We start from the raw sequence: 23058 nt of genomic DNA, 5'->3' as shown, positions 1-23058 counted from the left end.
CCCAGCCATATGGATAATTACATTAATGTAAATGGTCTAAGTATTCCAATTAAGTGCACAAGTTACTTGAATGATAAAAACTTAGATGTTTACTGCAACAAATCACTTTAAATATAAATTAATAGGATTGGGAAAATATAGCAACATGAAAGTACTAACTAAAAGATGACTGAAGTCGTTATTAATATTTATATAATATTAATACAAAGTATATTTCAGAACAAAAACTTTTTAGGTATACATTTGGAGAATTATGAAGAGGCCAATTCATCAAGAAAATAAAGCCAACCTAAATGTGGATTCATCTAATCATAGAGCTTGAAAATACATTGAGAAATACTGAGAATTGAAAGGAAAAAATAGACAAATTTACTATTAAGGTTGAGAATGCAAACCTTCTTCTTTCAATAATTGCTAGAACAATTATAGAAAATAATGAGTAAGGATATAAAAGTTTTGACATTATCAATCTCCTTGACTAAACTGAAATTTATAGACCTCTCTATCCAATATTAAAAAATAGCATTAATGAAATACTTAGGCATAAATTTAATAATATATGTATAAGTTATGTATACTAAAATTATAAAATATGACTGAAGGAAATAAAAGAAAATTTAAATAAATAGAGATGTACCTTGATCAATGGTCAGATCATTCAATGTTGTTAATTTTCTCCAAATTGATTTACAAGGTAAAAAAGTTCCAAACAAATCCCAGCAGACATCTTTTTTTGTGTAAGACATTGAAAGCATGATTCTAAAATATATATGGAAATGTAATAAATCTAGAAGAGCCAAACAGTTTTGAGAAAAAAAGAAGGTAGCTTGAGCATTTGCACTATATAATTTCAAGACCTACTCTAAAGCCACTGGAAGCAAGTATACTTGTCTTGAAATAAAGATAAACATAAATATTAATGAAACAGAAGACTGTTCATAAAAATCACACCGAACTAAATGGTCAACTAATTTTTAACAAAAGTGCAATTATATATATAATATAATTTGGAGAAAAGAAAATTCTTCAGTAAATGATTTTGAAACAATTGGATGTCCATCAGTAAAAAATTGAGCCTTAATTTTTTCTTTCCATCATACACAAAAATTAACTTAAAATGGATCAGGAGAAAAATAATAATGATTTGGGTTAGGCCATCACATAGGACATGAAAAGAACAAAGTTTAAAATATAAAACTGATAACCTGCATGACATTATATTTAAATCATTTTGCTCTATTGAAAATACCATTAACAAAATGGAAAGGCAAGTCACAGACCAGAGAAAAAGTTTGCAAAATAATATCTTGTTTAGAATACTCAAAGCACCCTGAATAATAGTGATTAGACAACTTCATTAAATAAAGAGTAGGCAGCCTGATCAGGTGATGGTGCTGTGGATAGAGTGTCAACTTGGGATTTTGAGGACTCGGGTTCGAAACCCTGAGTTCATTGCCTTAAGCATGGACTCACCAGTTTGAGCAAGTGGTTGTGAACTTGAGTGTGGGATCACAGACATGACCCCGTGGTTGCTGATTTGAGCCCAAAGATCACTCACTGGCTTAAAGCCCAAGGTTGCTGGCTTGAGCAACGGGTCACTGGCTCAGCTGGAGCCTCCCCCCACCCCAGTCAAGGCACCTATGAGAAAGCAATCAATGAACAACTAAAGTGCGACAACTATGAATTGATGTTTCTCATCTCTCTCCCTTCCTTGTCTGTCTGTCCCTGTCTGTTCCCCACACCCCTCTTCACTATAAAATAAAATAAAAAAGAGTAGGAAAAATATTTTACCAAACAAGATGTACAGATGTGAAATAAGCACTTAAAAACTGCAGATCATGAGTCACCAAAATATATAAATTAAAACCACAACTGCATTTAGTTACCACTGAACCCATCAGATTGAATTATATTAAAAAGACTCACAATATCAAGTGATGACATGTATGTGGTAAAACTTAAACCCTCATACATTCCTGGTAGAAATGCAAAATAGTATAGCCTATTTATAAAACAGTTTTCCTCTTTCAAACAAATATTTATGATATGACCCAATAATTCCACTCTTATTTACCTAAGAAAATGCAAACAAATGTTATATAAAGACATGTACCTGAATGTTAATAATGGATTTATTTTAACTAGTCAAAATAAAAAACTACCCAAGTTTTCATTAAATGGTAAATGGATAAACAAGTTTTATATCTACATAATAAAATATTATACAACAATGAAAAAAGAACAAGTCATTGATACACACAACTTGGATGAATCACAAATGATTATGCTAACTGAAAAAGAAACACAAAGTAATTTATGCTTCTATTTATATAAAATTATAGTAAAGGCAAAATTATAGTGATAGAAAGAAAATCAGTATTTTTGTATTGCCAGGGCCTAAGAGGTGACAGTTAAATGCAAAGGGCACAAGGGAACACTTTGAAGGGATAAATACATTTTTTATATCATTAGTTGATAATGATGTCATGTATACTTGTAAAACTTCTTATTGCATACTAAAATTAAGTTATATTCTATATAGATTATACCCCAATAAAGTTTTTTTACATCAATAAATGCTTAATTAAATTATGACAAAAAGGCAGTCTAAGAGAATCACAGAACATAATCCTGAGAGAAAGAGAAAAAACAATAGAGGAAAGATTTTAAAAATTGGATAGTATGGTAAATCTACTTGAAAGATAGAATGTTATCACTGAGGGAAATAAGGTGATATATTCTGTCACTATCTTGGTAAGGAAACTCAAAGGAAAACAACCAACAAAGAGTACTTTCAAGATTTGGGAATTATATAATTCCTTCTTTGTTTCTTTAATTAATTAACATCTACCTTAAAGGATATTTCATATCAAAATTTGTTCTTCTAAATTATACAACAGTTGATAAACTTTTCTATTTTTAAGTATAAAATATATTTGAATATAAAAATTACTACTATTTACTTATTTAGAAAGAAAATTAAAAGTCCAGATTATAAAGTCTCTGAATATCCTATGGGTCCTGTTCTATTTGGCATTTACAAACAATGCTAATGTTTGAATATTTATATAAATGTAAAATAAGTGAAAATCAAACATTTAAAAAATATATTTCTATTTTGTACCTTTAATTATGTTGGTGCTTTAATATCCATCAACATGCAAAATGGAAAAATAAAACACTATTTAGAATAAAAGGGAATAATGTACTGATACATTCTATAACATGAATGAATGTCAGAAACAGTATGCTAATTTAAAGTGGGTGGATGAAAAACCACATATTAAATTAATCCATTTATGCAACAGTAAAGGCAAATCTTTAGAGACTGAAAATAAATTAGTGGTTGTCTGGGGCTAATGCTAAAAATGAGAATTGATGACAAATGAATATGAAGGTCATTGGAGAGTAAAAAAGTATCCTAACATTTTATTGTGATTACGGCTTTGTACAACTCTGCAAATTTACTAAAAATAATTAAAATGTAAACTTAAATGGGTAAATTTTAAGTTATACAAATTATACTAAAATAAAGTATCTTTACAATATACTTTGTATTATCATTATTTATTACTTTTTTCCAAATTTCAGATGGATGAAAAATTCTTTGAAAACTACAAATTACCAAAACTGACACAAATAAAAAGAAAAAAATCTTACTATCTCTTTATCTATTTTAAAAATTATATTTGTAACTTAAAACCTTCCCCCCCCACACAAAATATATATGTATATTATATATCTAGGCCCAAATGACTTTACTTGTTAATTCTGTCAAACACCTAAGAAAACAATAATATCAATCTTATGCAAATTTTTCTGAAAATAAAGGAGGTAAGAACATTTCCCAATTCATTTTATGAAGCCTAAAACCACTGATACCAAACCTGAAAACAAAAATTAAAGGTTAATATTCTCATGAAAAGAAATCTAAGCTCCCTAACAAAATATTGCCATATTGCAAATGACATAATGTACTAAGAACATGAAAAATTCCACCAAAAAGTTTTAGAGCTAATTAATAAATTCACCAAAGTAGCAATATACAAAATTAATATTCAGAAATCAGTTGCATTTTTTATGTATCAATAACATACTATCAGAAGGCAAATTTTAAAAAAAATTCCATTTACAACTGCATTAAAAAGAATAAAAATACTTAGGATTAAATTTAACTAAGGATGTAACCAATCTGTACACAGAAAACTGGAAGATATTTAAAAAATGCAGATACAAATGAATGGAAAATATTCTGTGATTATGGATAGAAAGAATTGATACCATTAAAATGTCCATAAAACCCAAAGCAATATGTAGATTCACTGTAATCCCTATCTGAATACCAATAGCATTTTCTACAAAACTAGAATAAATAATCTACAAATTTATATGGAACTACAAAAGTCTCCAAATAGCCAAGCAATCTTTTCTTCCCCAAAGTAATTTTAAGAAAGAAAAAGTTTGAGGCATCACCCTACCTGCTATTAAACTATATTATAAGGCTACAGTAATTCAAACAGCATGGCACTGGTATAAGAACAGACACATAGATCATTAGAAGAGAATAGAGAGCCCAGAAATAAGCCCACAACTACCTGGTTAATTAATCTATTGCATCTTCAATAAATGGTGTTAAAAAATCTGGAAAGATAAATGTAAAACAATGAAACAGTCACTTTCTTAAACCATATGCAAGAATAAACTCAAAATGGATTAAAGATTTAATGTAAGATGTGAAACCATAAAATTCCTAGAAGAAGAGATAGTAAGTAAACTCTTCAACATCACCCTTAGTGACTGCACTTGGTGTTTTTGTATATATCTCCTTGGGCAAGGGAAAGAAAAGAAAAATAATAAATGGGATTATATCAAACTAAAACCTTTTTGAAAGAGAGGAAAACCATCAACAAAATGAAAAGTCAACTTATTGAATGGGAAAATATATTCACCAATAATATATCCAATAAGGTGCTCATATCCAAAATATATAAGAAATTCATACAACTTAACATCCAGCAAACAAACAACCCAATTTTAAAAAGTGGGTAGAGGACTTGAATGGACAGTTTTCCAAAGAGGACATACAGATACCCAATACACATATGTAAAGTTCCTCAGCACTACTAATCATCAGGAAAATGCAAATTAAAACCACAATGAGATATCACTTCACACCTGTAAGAATGACTATCACCAATAAATCAACAAGCAACAACTGTTGACCAGGATGTAGTGAAAAGGGAACCCTTGTGCACTGTTGGTGTGATAGCATATTGGTGGAGCCACTGTGGAAGACAGTATGGAGGTTCCTCAAAAAAATAAAAGTAGAACTATCATATGACCCAGGAATTCCACTGTTGGGTATTTCTCCCCCAAAATCCAAAACATTATGTTCATTGAAGCATTATTTATAAAAAAGCCAAGATATGGAAGCAACTTAAGTGTCCATCAATAGACGGATGGATAAAGAAGTGGTACATATATACAATGGAATATTATTCAGCCATAAAAAGAATTAAATCTTACCATTTGTGACAACATAGATGAATCTAGAGGGTATTAGGCTAAGTAAAAAAAATCAAACAAATACCATATGATTTCAATTATATGTGGAATCTAAAATCCAAAACAAACAAACAAACAAAACAAAAACAAACATAGACACAGAGAATAAATCTGCTGGTTGCCAGACAGAAGACGGGTATGGGACATGGATCTAAAACAGGGGTAGTCAACCTTTTTATACCTACCGCCCACTTTTGTATCTCTGTTAGTAGTAAAATTTTCTAACTGCCCACCAGTTCCACAGTAATGGTGATTTATAAAGTAGGGAAGTAACTTTACTTTATAAAATTTATAAAACAGAGTTATAGCAAGTTAAAGCATATAATAATAATTACTTACCAAGTACTTTATGTTGGATTTTTGCTGTTTGGCAGAATAAATCTTTATAAAACAACTTACTATAGTTAAATCTCTTTTTATTAATATTTTGGTTGCTCCGCTACCACCCACCATGAAAGCTGGAATGCCCACTAGTGGGCAGTAGGGACCAGGTTGACTACCACTGATCTAAAAGGTGAAGGGATTAAAAAGTACAAATTGCCAGTTAAAAACATCATGGGGGCCCTGGCTGGTTAACTCAGTGGTAGAGCGTCAGCCTGACATGTGAAAGTTCCAGATTCAATTCCTGATCAGGGCATACAAGAGAAGTGACCATCTGCTTTTCCATCCCTCCCTTTCCCCCTTCTCTCCCTCTCTCTCTCCTCTCCTCCCACAGCCTTGGCTCGACTAGTTAAAGCAAGTTGGCCCAGGTGCTGAGAATGGCTCCATGGCCTCACCTCAGGCAATAAAGTAGCTCAGTTGCTGAGCAACAGAGTAATGGCCCCAGATGGACAGAGCATTGCCTAGTAGGGGGCTTGCTGGGTGGATCTCGGTTGGGACGCATGTGGGAGTCTGTCTCTCTTCCTCCTTGCCTCTCACTTAAAAAACAAACACAAACAAAAAACATCATTGGGATGCAAAGTATAGCACAGACAATATAGTCAATAATACTGTGCCTGACCAGGTGGTAGCACAGTGAATAGAGCTTTGACCTGGGACACTGAGGACCAGGTTGAAAACCCCAAGGTTGCCGGCTCGAGCGTGGGCTCATCTGGCTTGAGCACGGGCTCCACCAGCTTGAGCACATGTGAGCGTGGGACCCCAAGGCCACTGGCTTGAGCCCAAGGTAACTGGCTTGAGCAAGGGGTAACTGGCTCAGCTGGAGCCCTTCAGTCAAGGCATGTAGGAGAAAACAATTAATGAACAACTAAAGTGCCACAACTATGAGTTGATACTTCTCATCTCTCTCCCTTCCTGTTTTTCCCTGTCTGTCCCCTCTCTCTCTTGCTTATATACAATATAATGTATATTATATATATAAATAACTATGTATGGTATTAGATGGGTAATAGACTTGAGGTGATCACTGTAAATTATAGAAATGTCTAATCACTATATTTAACACCTGAATATAATATTTAATATCAACTGTAATTAAAAAAATAATTTAAAAACAATATGAGAATAATCTTTTAAAAAGATGATAAAGGCGGCCCTGGCCGGTTGGCTCAGTGGTAGAGCGTCAGCCTGGCGTGCAGGAGTCCCGGGTTCAATTCCCAACTAGGGCACACAGGAGAAGCGCCCATCTGCTTCTCCACCCCTCCCCCTCTCCTTCCTCTCTGTCTCTCTCTTCCCCTCCCGCAGCCAAGACTCCATTGGAGCAAAGTTGGCCCGGGCGCTGAGGATGGCTCTGTGGCCTCTGCCTCAGGCGCTAGAATGGCTCTGGTTGCAACAAAGCAATGCCCCAGATGGGCAGAGCATTGCCCCCTGTGGGGCATGCCGGGTGGATCCCGGTCGGGTGCATGCGGAAGTCTGTCTGACTGCCTCCCCGTTTCCAACTTCAGAAAAATACAAAAAAAAAAAAAAAAAAAGATGATAAAAGCATCTCCTTCTCTTCTCCAGAGAAGGTCTAATTATACTCCAGAATAAAGATGTGAACTCTCTCCAGATGGATAGGCAGGTCACCAGGAGACCTATTTTCATAACTTTTTGAAACTTAGAATTCTTCTTTTGCAATATCCACTGCATATGCAGGTACCATTGATTTCTCAACATGCTCCCCTGGTGGGACTGAGGCTCAGGGAACTGATGTAAGATACTGCTCTAGCTGCTGTTTTTGCTGTCAATAATAACCTATCATTTTCTCTTACCCAAGGACAGTTTTCAGTCAAGATATATACATACAAAAGTGTGGTGAGCAACTAGCTTGAAAGAGGCAAATAATCTCAGACCCTGCACAGTTTCTTACTTAACATTTGCCCCTTGGTAAATTCTTAAAAAGAGTAGAACAATCAATAATCATGAGAAAATTGGGCTACTCAGTTAGCTAAACTTGATTAAATTGATCCTTGGGACCTCTTAGCTTAGACTTAGGCCAACTAGGATATTGGACAGCAAGTAGTTTCCAAAGATTTTTAAAATAATAATTGTGATTGTCCTTCTCTTTCTCTCTTTCATTAACATTTAATATTTATGTAGTTAAATGTTGTCATAAAGCCACTATCCTGTGGCACTATTAAACTTAAAATCTGCTTTATAAAAAGGCTGAGGCACTCATGGTCAATCTGCTTGAGGGCTGAGTTAGACCAAAAAGGTGGAATTAATTAATTATAACAAGAAAGAAATGGTACAGACCTGATATAGCTCTGTTGGAAGTATTCCCAAATAATGATAAACATAACACAAAAATGTCATATATATATATCACAAATTAAACAACTCAGGTATCCTGAAAAAGCCATAAATACCAAAACTGGTTTAGTTGATGATTTATAAAGCTCCCAAGAGCAAACACCCTGACTGGTCTCATTACATCTTTCTTACAAATGAAAGAAAAATACTAATTTCTCTATTTAGAAAGTTACTACGATTTTTATTTCTCTGCTTTTTTCTTTTTCTCATATATAAATTCTGCTTCTGTATTTGTTAGATAAGATCAATTATTGCTTTACTTTGTATTTAAGTAATAGCGTGGTAATAATTAACTACATCTTCAAGTTATGTCTAGCCCTGGCATACCCAACTACCTTGTGTTGTTTCTCTAGATCAGGGGTCTCAAACTCAACTCAGCATGTGGGCCGCAGAGCAAGATCACAGCCCTTCAGCGGGCTGCACTAGGTCTACAAAAGGCAACTGTTATGCAACACTTTTCTCACTGCAGTTGAAAACAAAAAAAAATCAGTACAACAAGCACAATCGTACATCCAGTTTACTCAGTGTCACAAAATGACCAGAAACTGTAGTTCGCATCACAACTGCTGTTAACTAAGCTAATATCTAGCTAGGATGCTAGAGAAATGAAAAATACAAGTAGGCCCCTAGGCTTACTTAATTTTATCCAAAAGATTTTGAACTTCATGGATTAGTCTGCGGGCCTCACAAAATTGTTCGGCGGGCCGCATGCGGCCCGTGGGCCGCGAGTTTGAGACCCCTGCTCTAGATCCTAAATAAAAAATCCATTAATTAAAAACTCCTCAAATTATCCTATCTTGAATATGTCATATGTATCCTACTTTGAACCTCAAAGATACATTTTATGTGTATTAATACATTTAATCCTCAACAACATTTTATTCTCATTTTACAGAAAAGGAAACAAAGCACAGAAATGTAAGTAACTTCTCTAATATCCAACAGCTAGAAAGAAAAATTAGGATTTGTATCCCAAAAAATCTGACTCTGGCATTCAAAATAAAACAGAAGGAAAAAAATACAAATAAAAAATATAAATGTAGAAGTATACAAACAAAAATGTATAAGTGTAGCAACATCCTAACATATTGTTAATAACATTAAAAATGGAAATACTGTCACAAGTTTGACATCAAGAAAGAACAAGTAATTATAATTTATATTTAAATTATTATTTTCCTATAGCATTTATTTTTTTACCATTTTTTCTTTTGCATTTATTGGAGTGACACAGGTTAACAAAACTATACAAGTTTCAGGTGCAGAATTCCACAGTACACTATATTGTGTTCACCACCCCAAGTCAAGTCTCCTTCCATCACTGTTTATCCTCCCATACCCTCCCTCCACCTCTCCCCACTGCTCCTCCCTCTGGCAAGCACCACACTCACTGTTGACCATGTCCATGAGTTTTAATACCATTTTTTATCTAATAAAAATCCAGGTAAGGGCTTCTTTTCATATTAGAACCTTACTTAAGTATTTTAAAAGAAATATCTAAATAGATTGAACTTATTAGATAAATAATACAAATCAGAAGGAATGTTTAGCTACTTACATTCCATATGCTGAGCTTACAGCAAGACTAGTAATCTGTTGGGGGGGTTCACCATCCACCCATACTAACTGAATAACGAGTTCTGCTTGATATCCTGGAGGCATCCGCACTGGTCGTGTCTTAACACTAGAAAAAAAAAGAAAAGGTAGTTCTAGTAATACAGTTTAATAAGTATGTTCATGCTAATCTTCATAATTTACATAGAATCTTCCTACAGAAATACACAATACCAGGAATTAAGGGCAGTAGGCAGGTGGACAATGTCTTCTAGCTTTCTCAAAATACAATGAGCCACTGTGACTGCATAGCTTTTTCTTTAAGTAGCTGTTCAGTCAGTCAGGTCCAGAACTTCAACTGGTCTTAATCACTTCCTTTTTTCTTTTGAGAATAGTATTTTTAATTATTTCTATTATTTATTTTTTTATGAATTTCTTTTTATTCAGTGAGAGGTGGGGAGGCAGAGACAGATTCCCACATGCACCCCAACTGGGATCCACCTGGCAAGCCACTACCAGGCGAGGCTCTGCCCGGCTGGGCCGCTGCTCCGTTGCTTGGCAACTGAGCAGTTTTAGAAACTGAGGTGAGGCCATAGAGCTATCCTTTGTGATCGGCGCCAACTTTGCTTGAGCCATTCAAGCCATTGCTGTGGGAGGACAAAAGAGAGAGAGAGAGAGATTGGGGGGAGAGTTGGAGAAGCAGATGGTCACTTCTCCTGTGTGCCCTGACTGAGAATCAAACCCAGGACTTCCTCATGCTGGGCCAATGCTTTACCACTGAGCCAACTGTCCAGGGCCTCTTATGAAATATTTGTTACATATTTTTAAGATATAACTCATAAAAATAAAAGAAATAACCATTAATCCTACCACCCAACATAACATTTCAACATATCCAAAACCTGAATTTCTGTTCTTTCTGAATTTGCTCCACCTGAACCCTTCTCTATTCTAGTTGATATCAACCCCTATCTTTCTAGTTACTCAGTTAGAAAACTTAAGATCATTATTGACAAATATCTTTCTTTCATACCTCACATCCAATCAATTATCAAATGCTGACGGTGTTACCTTAAAAATATACTAAGGACCCTGGCCAGGTGTCTCAGTGGATAAAGCATCCACCCAGAGTGCCGGAGTGCAGGTTTGACCTAGTCAGGGCATTTATGAGAAGCAATCAGTGACTATACAACTAAGTGGAACTACTAAGTGGAATGAGTTGATGCTTCTCTCTTTCCCATTCCCTCTCTCTCTCTCTCTCAAGTCAATGGAAAAATGAACACACACACACACATGCACATTCAGAATATGACCCCTTTTTACTTCTCTACTGCTACTATCCTATTTATAGGTGACAAATAAAATACTGGATATCCATTTAAGTCTGGATTTCAAATAAATAATAAACTGGCTTATTTTTTTACTACATGTATGTCCCATGCAATATTTGGAATATACTGAAACTAAAAATGTTTATTATTTATCTGAATTTCAGATTTAAGTTGCTATTACATATTTTTACTAAACATCATCTCTAATTAGGTGCAAACATTCTCCTTACTGGTCTCCTGGCTTCTACTTTTTTTCTCCCATTTCAAAAATCCATTTTCAACATAGCCACCAAAGTGATCAATTTAAAATTTATATCTGATGTCACATCTCTCTTCAAAACTCTATAATGACTCCCCATTTAATTAGGAATAAAAGCCCCAGGTCATTACAATGGCTCTCTGTGGCATAACTGACTTCACCTTCTACTACCCTCGCGGCTAACCTTGCTCCCTTTGTTCTAGCTATACTGACTTCCTTATATGCCAGGCACTTTAAGGCCTTTGCTCTAGCTCTTCCTTCTGCCTGGAACACTAGTCCACCATACATTATTCCGCTAACTTCCTCATGTACTTTTTGTGTAAATCTTACTCTTTTAGTGAGGCCTAGGATGACCTCCTACTCTACACACTAGGAAGCACAAAGGCAAAAACATTAAAAATCAGTATTTGCACAAATATATGTATGTTGGTAAGTATTGTAATATTGCTAAAAATGAAGAGTTGGCTTGTTGAAATGCTTATTTATCTGTTAATGTATATGGTAATCTAAATCCAGCAAAGGAAAAATGATTTAGGGATCAATGTCAACATATAATTTATTAAATCATAGATTATATGCAATTCAAAAACCACTTGTAGTATAATGTAATTCATAGAATAATATTCTTAGATCAGTTCTGCTGCTTGGTTTTTAAGACCTTATATACATAACATAGGACTGTACTAATTTTTATACTTTGGTTCTCTTGATTATCCTTAAGATTGTTTATATTTCTTCTCAAGTCAACATTATTTTATTATGCTTCAATATTGTTATTGCTTACTTAATCTCCACTACCAAATTTCTGTTGCTTTCACTGTTTTTTCCTTTTATCCCTATCTTTTAATTTTTAAAAAGAATTTTGTTTCTGAAATCTTATCTTTAAATGTTCAAGTATTTTCATAAGAAATGAGGAAACTAGTTATCTAATGTTGCTATCATAGAAGATTTAGATATTTCATATGATGCTCATAGAAATTCTTAGCTTAGGCTCAATTCTCCAACCAGCTGTGGCTAGTTCCAAAACTAGCCTTAATTCTCCAACAGCTTCACCTCCCCAAAAAAAGGTTATGTTTTGATGATAAAGAAGCAATGAGTAGTAATTTAAAGAAACTGCATTCTTTTATATTTGATTATTGAAAACCATAAAAATAATTAAGATAAATATTACTATGGCTTGACTAACTTTAAATTTTCTTTGATTATGACACTCAATTTTGTTTAGCTATACTGAGAAAACATAGTTTACTACCAAATAGCAACAGTTAAAAAAAAGAAAGTATTCTTACAGTAGGTAGTAAACTTGGTTTCTTTTCAATTCCAAGAAAGCTGAAGAAATTCCCTTAACATACTTTTTCATTTTGGAAATATAAACGTGGCCATGTTTCTTCCCTAAGAAAACTTTTCCCATTTTATCAAAGCCATATTTTCTTTAGGACCCTTTTGGGAAGGATATATATAAATTAGTAAGTAAAGGATGAAAATACTGTGCACTCCTTGGGATGTTCAAAGGAAATACCAGAGGGCCCTATGATGGATTGTAGATCACTTGACAACAACTTAATGAGAGAAGAATGATTTTATTTGGCACAGTTTTAAAGAATTATACGATTAGTATGTTAAATTGTTTTAAAATTTAGTAGCAACCCTTACTTGAGGCATGGGATACTGTCCTTTGTTACTCCTTCACTAGCCACAGTGTTAGTGCTCCCGGAAAGACTCCTCGAAGAAGGAAGCTGAGATGAAAGATCTGGGAATGGAGGACTTGTTTCTGGTTCTGGAGTAATAATATCTTCAACATCATACTGAAGTCGTACCTCTAATGACTAAAAAAAAAAAAATCAAGTTTAAATAAATCTAAGTCATGATAATAAATAATCACACTGAAATAGATGACAATTTTCAGTAATTATATATTCTGATTAAGTTTGATTTCAATTTATAGTAAAGCTGAGCTATTCCAAACTGAATTAAATAGTGAATTATATAAAATATTAAATGGTATTCACAAAGAATGCAAAATACTTTTTAATTCTTCAGAATTATGAGAAAAATACCTAGCAGTGAAGATAATTTTCTATGTAATAAATATTCCTTAAAACTTGACCTGTGGTGGCGCAGTGTATAAAGTGTCGACTTGGAATGCTGAGGTTGTTGGTTAGAGACCCCGGGCTTGTGCAGTTGGGGCACATATGAGAAGCATAGTTGATGCTTCCGTTCCTCCCCTCTCCCCCCCACTAAAACCAATAAATAAAACCTTTAAAAATTTTAAAAATATTCTTTAACATAAAGTATAAATTACAATTCCATATATGAAAAAGATAAAAATTGGTCATGTTTACTCCAGTGGAAGAGATTAAAATGGATATATGTGTCTGTTTATAAATTGTTATCTGTAAAGGCTTTTTAGTTTTAAAAAAGTTTCCTTCAATTTTGACTTCAACTCAGTAATAATTTTTCAATATAAATTCCATATTTCTTTTTGTTTCTTTTTTTTGTACTTTTCTGAAGCTGGAAACGGGGAGAGACAGTCAGACAGACTCCCACATGCGCCCGACCGGGATCCACCTGGCACGCCCACCAGGGGCGATGCTCTGCCCACCAGGGGGCGATGCTCTGCCCCTCCGGGGCGTCGCTCTGCCGCAACCAGAGCCACTCTAGCGCCTGGGGCAGAGGCCGAGGAGCCATCCCCAGTGCCCGGGCCATCTTTGCTCCAATGGAACCTTGGCTGCGGGAGGGGAAGAGAGAGACAGAGAGGAAGGAGGGGGTGGGGGTGGAGAAGCAAATGGGCGCTTCTCCTATGTGCCCTGGCCGGGAATCAAACCCAGGTCCCCCCCACGCCAGGCCGACGCTCTACCGCTGAGCCAACCGGCCAGGGCTTGTTTCTTTTATTAGATTAGCTCTTCCTTGTTTAATTTCATTAGCTTGGTCAGAGTTGCTTCATGATACACATGATAATTTATATTAAAATCCAAAACTTTTTTATAACTAAAAATGTTTTTAAATTAAATACTTTATTATTGCACTTAATGCTTTATTAAAATTGATTTTGTAACAAACATTTGCTTTATAATGTAAAAATCAGTATTTTTGAGATTGAAACAATTGTTACACAATGTCATTATGAGGTGGTGAATATAGCAATATTACCAAAATGCTTGTCATAATTATCTTTAAACTATAAAAAACCTCTAGTGACAATAACAATTGTTAATTACTGAGTGCTTACTACACTTAATACTATGTTAATGATTTTATATAATCATCAGAAGATCTGTATAAAACTGGCATTTCTTTCTAGTTTATTACTACCTTCCATTTTATTTACACAGGGAATTATATAGGTGGTGAGATTAAGCCTTACCCAGATCTACGACTGACTAATGGAGCCTTCTGACTTGCTCAGTCACACAGACATTCTCTCTGGTATAACCAGAATTAAAACCTAGGCTTATCCAGCTTCAAAGCCTTGGATTTTAAGTAATATACTTTAAAAGGTCAATTTTTGCCTTGGCCAGGTATCTTCTTCCCTATATGACAAGGTTGCGCATTTGATCCCTGGTCAGGGCACATATGATAATCAATCAATGTATGTATAAACAAGTGGCTCAACAAATCAATATTTCACTCTCTCTACCACCCTCTCTAAAATCAATTAAAATTTTTAAAGGCTAATTCAACTAATATACTATAAAAGAGTAATATTTTTGTTTTTGAGTTAAAAAAGTTATTTACATGCATGTCTTAAGCAGATAATCTTCAGTAGGCCTTTAGTAGATTATCTCTATTTTCTGATAAAATGGTAAAATGGACTGGATAGAGAAAGAGACCATTATCTACAGATGCATTTATTTATTTATATATTTATTTATTATATATTTATGTGAAAATAAATTATTTTACCTCTAGTAATAAAGAGCTTTCCTAGTTCCTATATTTCCCATCTGGTCTCCCATCTCTCTCTCTCTCTCTCTCTTTCTTTTGTTAAGTGAGAGGCGGGAAGGGAGACAGACTCCTGCATGCGCCAGGACCAGGATCCACCAGGCAAGCCCTCTACAGGGAGATGCTCTGCCCATGTGGGGCCACTGCTTCATTACTCGGCAACCTGACATGAGCCATCCTTAGCACCCCAGTTTAGCCATGGCTGCAGGAGGGGAAGAGAAAGAGAAAAGAGAGAAAGAGAGAGAGAGAGAAAGAGAGAAAGAGAACGGGGAGGGGTGTAGAAGCAGAGGGTCGCTTCTCTTGTATGCCCTGACCTGGAATTGAACCTGGGGCTTCCACACACTGGGTGACTCTCTACTGCTGAGCCAATCAGCTATTGTTCTCGAGATGGTTTCTTTACTCCAGTGAAGCCAGTATTCTTACAGTCTGCTCAGGCCAGTTTCTATGCCTTTGCTTGGCCCAGTGGTTCTCAAACTTTAGCTGTATCAGAATTACTTGGAAGGCTGGGCCTCACTCCCCCCACCCAGGGAGTTTCTGATTCCGTAGGTCAGCGGTGAGGCCTGAGAATTTGCATTTCTAACAAGTTCCCAGGTGATGTTGATGTTGTTAGTCTAAGAACCACACCACACTGAGAACCACTGGCTTATTTATAGGTGCCTTCATTTAGATTAATTTATTCAATTAGAACATATTTTAAATAATTAAATTATTTCATTAGTTTAAAAATTAAGATTAGGTAAATCAACCCCCTAATTATTTCCACTGTATTTAAAATGTTGCTATATCATTAAAGAAAGTCATTAAAAATAATCTTGTCATTGAGACCTACTCATATATGTTTATTAATTGATAAAAAGACAAACTTTAAAAAAGTTAATAAAGATATAGAACTAAGCCTGCACTAATTGGACATTTATACATAAAATAAATCAATAAAAAATCTATATAAAATCTATAGGAATAATTTATCCTATTTAATAATACCAAGTTTCTATAGGTAACTGTTTTGTCATTTTAAGCCAAACTTCTGTTATACTATGCAAACTGAAAATACTATGAATTGAATTATCGCACACAGAACTGCAGTCTTAGTGGATTAAAACTATACCAAGTACTAACCAAAATCTATAACTTCTTTCTTTTAAATAAGTGTGAAAGTTAAATTTTAAATGACTTACCACTATTTCTGTAGTAATTTCATGTCTGCTGAATTTATAAATTATGACATAGGCAGAGACTCCTGAAACACAGAATATCCTGCTCTCTGGACACCAGTACATCATCTGAACAGCATATGGATCTTCCTCTACAATTTCACATGTTTGTTTCCCTTCTCCTATCTTCTGTTTTTCAAACACTTTTGAAGTTTTTAACTTGTACAACATCTGTAAAGTTACTATGAGATATCGAAGCACAATTACCTTTAATTGTAACTTAAATGTTGTTTTTTTCAACACATTTGTAAAACAACAAAAGTAAAACTCAAATAGACAAAATAAATTACATTTAAATTAGTAAGCATTTAATGTCATTCTCTCTTATCAGTACATTTTAAATGAAGGGAGAAAACAGGAAAAAAAATAAACATTTATTGAATATACATCATATACCAAGGAATATGTTGGTTGTTTATATGCATTGTCTCATGTTGTCCTCAGAAAAAGTACCATGAAGTATTTTTATCCTCATTTATTTGGCAAAAATGTTGGAGTACAGAAAGTTGACAATGAAATACTGAACCTAATTCTCCTCAGAGAGACCGCTCAATTCTTTTTCCCTTTGATTACTGGGTGAGAGGTTGGTGCTATTTTTTGAGGGTTTACTGAACAAATTTTTAGACATTCCTTCAGATGAGAAACATTTGTTAGCAATACTGGAGATCCAATAATCTAATTATTTTAGACAGAATCTTTTCTGAATAGCTTAGTGTTAGGAAAGGGTCAGTTATACTTTTAAGACATTCTGGATTTGTGAATTTCAGAAATATTTATTTGGGGAAATATTTTTTGTTTCTATTCCGTGATAATGCTCCCTTATAAGAAAGCTCTAATTCTACAAAGGATCTTTGAGAAAAGCTCTAAAAATCTAGGAGTTCCTTCCAAATGTATATAATCTGAACCTATCATGAGAAACATTAATCGAACCCAAATTGAAGGAGATTTTACAAAATAACTAGCCTAAACTCCTCATAAATGTCATTTTCATAAAATAAAGACTTGGGAATCATTCCAGATTAAGGAAAACTCAGAATATATAACTAAATGCCATAACTTATTCTTGATTTTCTTTTATTATAAACAATTATTGGAACAATTGACAAAAACTGAATAAGATCTGGAAGTTAGATAATAGTATTGTGTAAATAATAATCTCTTGATTTTAATTATAATTTCATTATGTAAAAGAATGACTATTTGTAGGAAATACACACTGAAATATTTAAGGGTATTTAGTGCTGGGGGAGCATGATATAAGCAACTTACTCTTAGGTGGTTACAAGAGTTATATGTATGTACACATGTATATACATATGTGTATGATTATATAGAGGAATAAGAGAGTAAGGGGTTCAGGGGCAGGAAGAGAGAGTAAGGAGTGAGGGGAGAGCATGGGCACATGTGCAAACATAGGAGAAATGTAGTATACATGACATTTGGGAATCGTGCTGAAGGCTATACAACACTTCATACTGTTTTGTTGTTTTTTTTTTGCAATTTTTGATAAGTCTGGAATTATGTCAAACTAAAATAGTTTTCAAAATAGGAAAGCCATTATATTAGGTATGATATCTTTGCATCTAGGTCAGAGGGATGATCACTTTCACAATTATTTTACGTGACATGGCAATGGTAAAAGGATATTGCAGACATAATTAAGTCCCCTAATTAGTTGACTAACTTAATCAACAGAGACTGTCCTTAATGGGGCTGGCGTAATCAGCTGTGCCCTTTAAAAGAGAGGTTCTCTGAGATTAGAGAGATAAACCTTTGCTGGCCTTGAAAAAACAAGTAACCATAAGTTCTAATGCCGCAAGAAAATGAATTCTGCCAACAACCACATGAGCTTGGAAGAAAATCCTGAACCTCAGATGAAACTGCAACCCTAACTAATACCTTGGCTGCAGTCAAGAGACCCTAAGCCAGTGGTTCTCAAACTTTTTGAAGTCGGGGAGCATTTAAAATCCTACAAATAATTGTAGGCACACTATATACAAATTTCTGAGAAATATGTAATAATAATTAAGTAAAATATTAAAGAAAAAAATAAAGTCCAAGCATGCTTTTATGGTAATTAAATGAAATAAATACAATTAAATTTATTCTGACATTAAAAACATTATTATGTTACATTTTTTTGAGTTATGCTTTTTAGAATTCATAAAAAAAGAGGGGTTAAAAAATTAAAAAACAAAAATGTTATCTTTTTATATATATATAGACACATTCTTTTTTTTGTGTGTGTGTGTATTCTTCTGAAGCTGGAAAGGGGGAGGCAGTCAGACAGACTCCCGCATGCGCCCGACAGGGATCCACCCAGCACGCCCACCAGGGGCGATGCTCTGCCCCTCCGGGGCATAACTCTGTTGCGACCAGAGCCAGTCTAGCGCCTGAGGCAGAGGCCATGGAGCCATCCCCAGCGCCCAGGCCATCTTTGCTCCAATGGAGCCTTGGCTGCGGGAGGGGAAGAGAGAGACAGAGAGGAAGGAGAGGGGGAGGGGTGGAGCAGATGGGCGCTTCTCCTGTGTGCCCTGGCCGGGAATCGAATCCGGGACTTCCGCATGCCAGGCCAACGCTCTACCACTGAGCCAACTGGCCAGGGCTATAGATACATTCTTAGTAAGATTTAGTAAATTTGGCATGTCGTGGCACGAATGTGTCAAGTTTTTTCATTCTTGTGTTTATGAGAAACATGAGCCTGATGTGCCCTAGTTATTTCTTCAATGTTTGGGCATGTATTTGAAAGGCAAACTCTCATTTCCTCGTCAATACATTGAAGAATTCCTCTCTTTTTACTCTTAATTGTGTTGAGTGCAGAAAACCCCCACCATACATATCATCTTAACTTTACACCAAACAAAGGATAGAAGAAACTTGCCTCCATTCTTTCTGGGGAACATGGGGGTAGTGTAAACAATCCAGCACCACAGCTTAACAGCCTTTTGCAACCTAATCAGGCAAGTGAGATGGGGGTTGGGTAGACTGTCAGCTTACAGCCAGTTCCCCACATCTCTGTTCCCCCAAAATCTAAACTCCAAAAATCCTGTTGGTTTTTTGGTCCCCACAGGCACATATTTTTCTGGAATACCATAGGGCACACCTGGAAATCTTCTAGGGTGCACCAATGCGCCCTGGCACACACTTTGAGAACCACTGCCCTAAGCAAAGAACATAGCTAAACTATACACAGATTCCTGACAGACAGAAACTGAGATAATAAATGGGTATTGTTTTAAGCTGATTAATTGTGGTAATTTTATTACTCAGCTGTTTAAAACTATACACACAATAACAAACTCAATTATTCAAATGCAATATAACCTCACTTCCTGTAACACTGGACAGTATTACATAATTGGCAAACTAAGTGATATTTCTTCAATGACATCCATTAAACTGGAGATTTATTTTTACTGATTACAGTAAATATGTTAAACATGCTATAAACCTTTGCAATACAGGGGTAAGTAAAAGTCGGTTTACACTTGTTCATAGTATATAATACAATAATTAATAAATAACTCTAGAAGAATAAACTGCTTTTCATACTCACATCTGTTAACCTACTTTTGCCAAGCTTGTATTTGTTCTAAATGTGGTAAAATAATATTCTACTTAAAATTTAAATTCTTGCCCTGGCCGGTTGGCTCAGTGGTAGAGCGTCAGCCTGGTGTGCAGAAGTCCCGGGTTCGATTCCCGGCCAGGGCACACAGGAGAAGCGCCCATCTGCTTCTCCACCCTTCCCCCTCTCCTTCCTCTCTGTCTCTCTCTTCCCCTCCCGCAGCTGAGGCTCCACTGGAGCAAAGATGGCCCGGGCGCTGGGGATGGCTCCTCAGCCTCTGCCCCAGGCGCTAGAGTGGCTCTGGTCGCAACAGAGCGACGCCCCGGAGGGGCAGAGCATCGCCCCCTGGTGGGCATGCAGGGTGGATCCCAGTCGGGCGCATGTGGGAGTCTGTCTGACTGTCTCTCCCCATTTCCGGCTTCAGAAAAATACAGAAAAAAAAAAAAAAGAAAAAAAAATTTAAATCTTAAAATATTATATATGCTTGATGATAAAATATACTTCCATCATTAGAGTGTTAAAGTGTCTTCTCACATTTTAGAAGCTAAGAAGTGACTTTGCGGTGGTGTGAAAGGAGCAATGACATTACTATGTGATTAATTTTGTTCCCCGAACACACTCAGATTTAAAGGCATGTTTCACAAAAAGAAAATATGTTGTACTCTGAAATTTTATCCATACAACTGCTTATCGTCTGAGGTCACAAAGGGGTCTCAGAATTCATGGCTTTAAAGCTTTTAATCACTTTTTCTTGCTGATGGTTTGCATTAATGCTTGAGAATTTAGCTTGCAGGCTAAGAGTATCATCAATAGCCAAACTTCTTCCTTCTGCTTTTCTGTTTATCATAGTCTTTCTCAGAAGCTGTTCACTTCTATAGCCTTGAATACCACTTTTATGCTAATTCTTCATTAGTTTCCTTTTTTTTTTCTTAAGTTGGAAATGGGGAGGCAGTCAGACAGACTCCCGCATGCGCCCGACTGGGATCCACCCGGCATGCCCACCAGGGGGCGATGCTCTGCCCATCTTGGGGCGTTGCTCTGCCACAATCAGAGCCATTCTAGCGCCTGAGGCAGAGGCCACAGAGCCATCCTCAGCGCACGGGCCAACTTTGCTCCAATGGAGCCTTGGCTGTGGGAGAGGAAGAGAGAGACAGAGAGGAAGGAGAGGGGGAGGGGTGGAGAAGCAGATGGGCGCTTCTCCTGTGTGCCCTGGCCGGGAATCGAACCCGGGACTCCCGCACGCCAAGCTGACGCTCTACCACTGAGCCAACCGGCCAGGGCCTATTAGTTTCCATTTTTGACTACTCTTACCTTCTTAGACATTTTTACTTTGATTTCCTGGCATTAATACAAAATCCAAACCTTTAGAACTCTCTTGTATTACTTATTCCTAAAAGAGCTACCTACATCTTGCTGGTTACTCATCCTCAGAAATTCTTCTATTCCTGGAATTCAAAAATCTTAATCTTCCAAAACTCACATTAAATGTTACCCCATCAAAATACCACTCCTGGATTTACCTGGTTCTAATAAATCTCCCATTTAAAAAATAAGAAATAGGATTGAGGTTGCATTACATTTAGAGTTATGCTGTTTGCCCTGTAGTTACATACATGCATTCCTTTATCTGCTGCAGTTACTAAATTTTCTGCAAGGTATTTATGGTATAAACAAGTCTTAAGTATCTTTCTTTTCTTTGCATGCTCTTCAACATTGAGCAGAGTACATTATTTCTTTTAAACTGTGTAATTCTCAAGAATTTAATTTATCAAATATTTTATCTTGATTCTCACAGGACGCTGTAGACAAGAGGTGAAAAAAAGTAAAGACTAATGTGTTAAAACCACTTTTCCAAGACCACAGAGTTAGGAGGTAAAGGATATTCCTTTAATAGAGTTAATCTAATCAAGTTCAGTACTTTTTCCAGTGTACTTTGCCTCTTGTAAACATAATGGTTGGTGATAGAGTGATTTTAGTCCTGTGTGTTTAAGAAGTCAAGTATAACAGTGATACTTTAAACTGATTTAATAATATAGAAAATAATCTTTTTTTAATGCAACCATGTATGCATGCTAAAAATGTACATGAAATGTTAATTGTGTAAACTAAAATGCAATGAATGGCTGTGAGTACATATTAACCAAGTGTCTTCTGTTACAGAAGGAGAAACTTAAAACTTACTTGCAGAAGCATCCCAAAATTTTATTGATCCATCTGCATGACTAGATGAAAAATAAATTAGCATTAATTAAAGTATATTAAATAAAAAATAATCATTCTAAAAGTATACAACTTGAGTTACTGTTAAAATTCTATTGAAAAATACTGTTCCAAAAAAAACTAGCACACATTAAATAATTTAGAAGCTCAAAACAATGGTTTATATTTAAAACAACACACTAAAATCTAAATTAAAAAAATAACAATAACTATATTTTACTTTGAGAAGACTTTATATATAATAAAGAGCAATGAAAACTGACCTGGGGAGAAAAAAAGACAGTATCTTTTATATAAAAAATTGTTTATACTCAATAAAAACGATATCTGAGGTCATTTTATGTTAAAATAATTTTGAAATAAATATCATGGTAAAATTAAAGTTAAGCTTCAAATTATAAAAATCAAATCCTTAAATCCTCTAGAGATTTATCATTATTTTGTAATAACGTAATGGTAATGCTATCAGAACTCACCAAGAAAATAAAATGGGATAAAATTACTTCCCACACATTTTATGAGGTTTGCTTTTCCTGACACCAAAACCAGTAAAAACCATTACAAGAAAAAATTAAAAACCAATATTCCTCAAGCACAGCATAAATACTGTCAACAAAGTATTAGTAAATCAAATGAAGAACTAAATAGAAAGAATCATACATCATAACTAGATGTGAT

The 23058-nt window shown here is 35.1% G+C and overlaps 1 protein-coding gene across 4 annotated transcripts in view; it reads right to left on the bottom strand.

Moving 5' to 3' along the window:
• STXBP5L (syntaxin binding protein 5L) overlaps positions 1-23058 on the bottom strand; it is a 351861-nt gene that overhangs the window by 148702 nt on the left and 180101 nt on the right. For all 4 annotated transcript variants that reach the window (XM_066347937.1, XM_066347939.1, XM_066347938.1 and 1 more), the window contains exons 15-18: positions 22342-22382; positions 16560-16777; positions 13093-13265; positions 9854-9979 (exon numbers count right to left, since the gene is read on the bottom strand). In XM_066347937.1, coding sequence (XP_066204034.1) covers positions 9854-9979; positions 13093-13265; positions 16560-16777; positions 22342-22382 — 558 coding nt within the window. The remainder of the gene's footprint in view (positions 1-9853; positions 9980-13092; positions 13266-16559; positions 16778-22341; positions 22383-23058) is intronic.

This window comes from Saccopteryx leptura, chromosome 8 (assembly GCF_036850995.1).
Source record: "Saccopteryx leptura isolate mSacLep1 chromosome 8, mSacLep1_pri_phased_curated, whole genome shotgun sequence".
NCBI lineage: Eukaryota > Metazoa > Chordata > Mammalia > Chiroptera > Emballonuridae > Saccopteryx > Saccopteryx leptura.
Note: the sequence above shows the minus strand (reverse complement) of the source record. Positions and strands in the feature narration are given on the sequence as shown.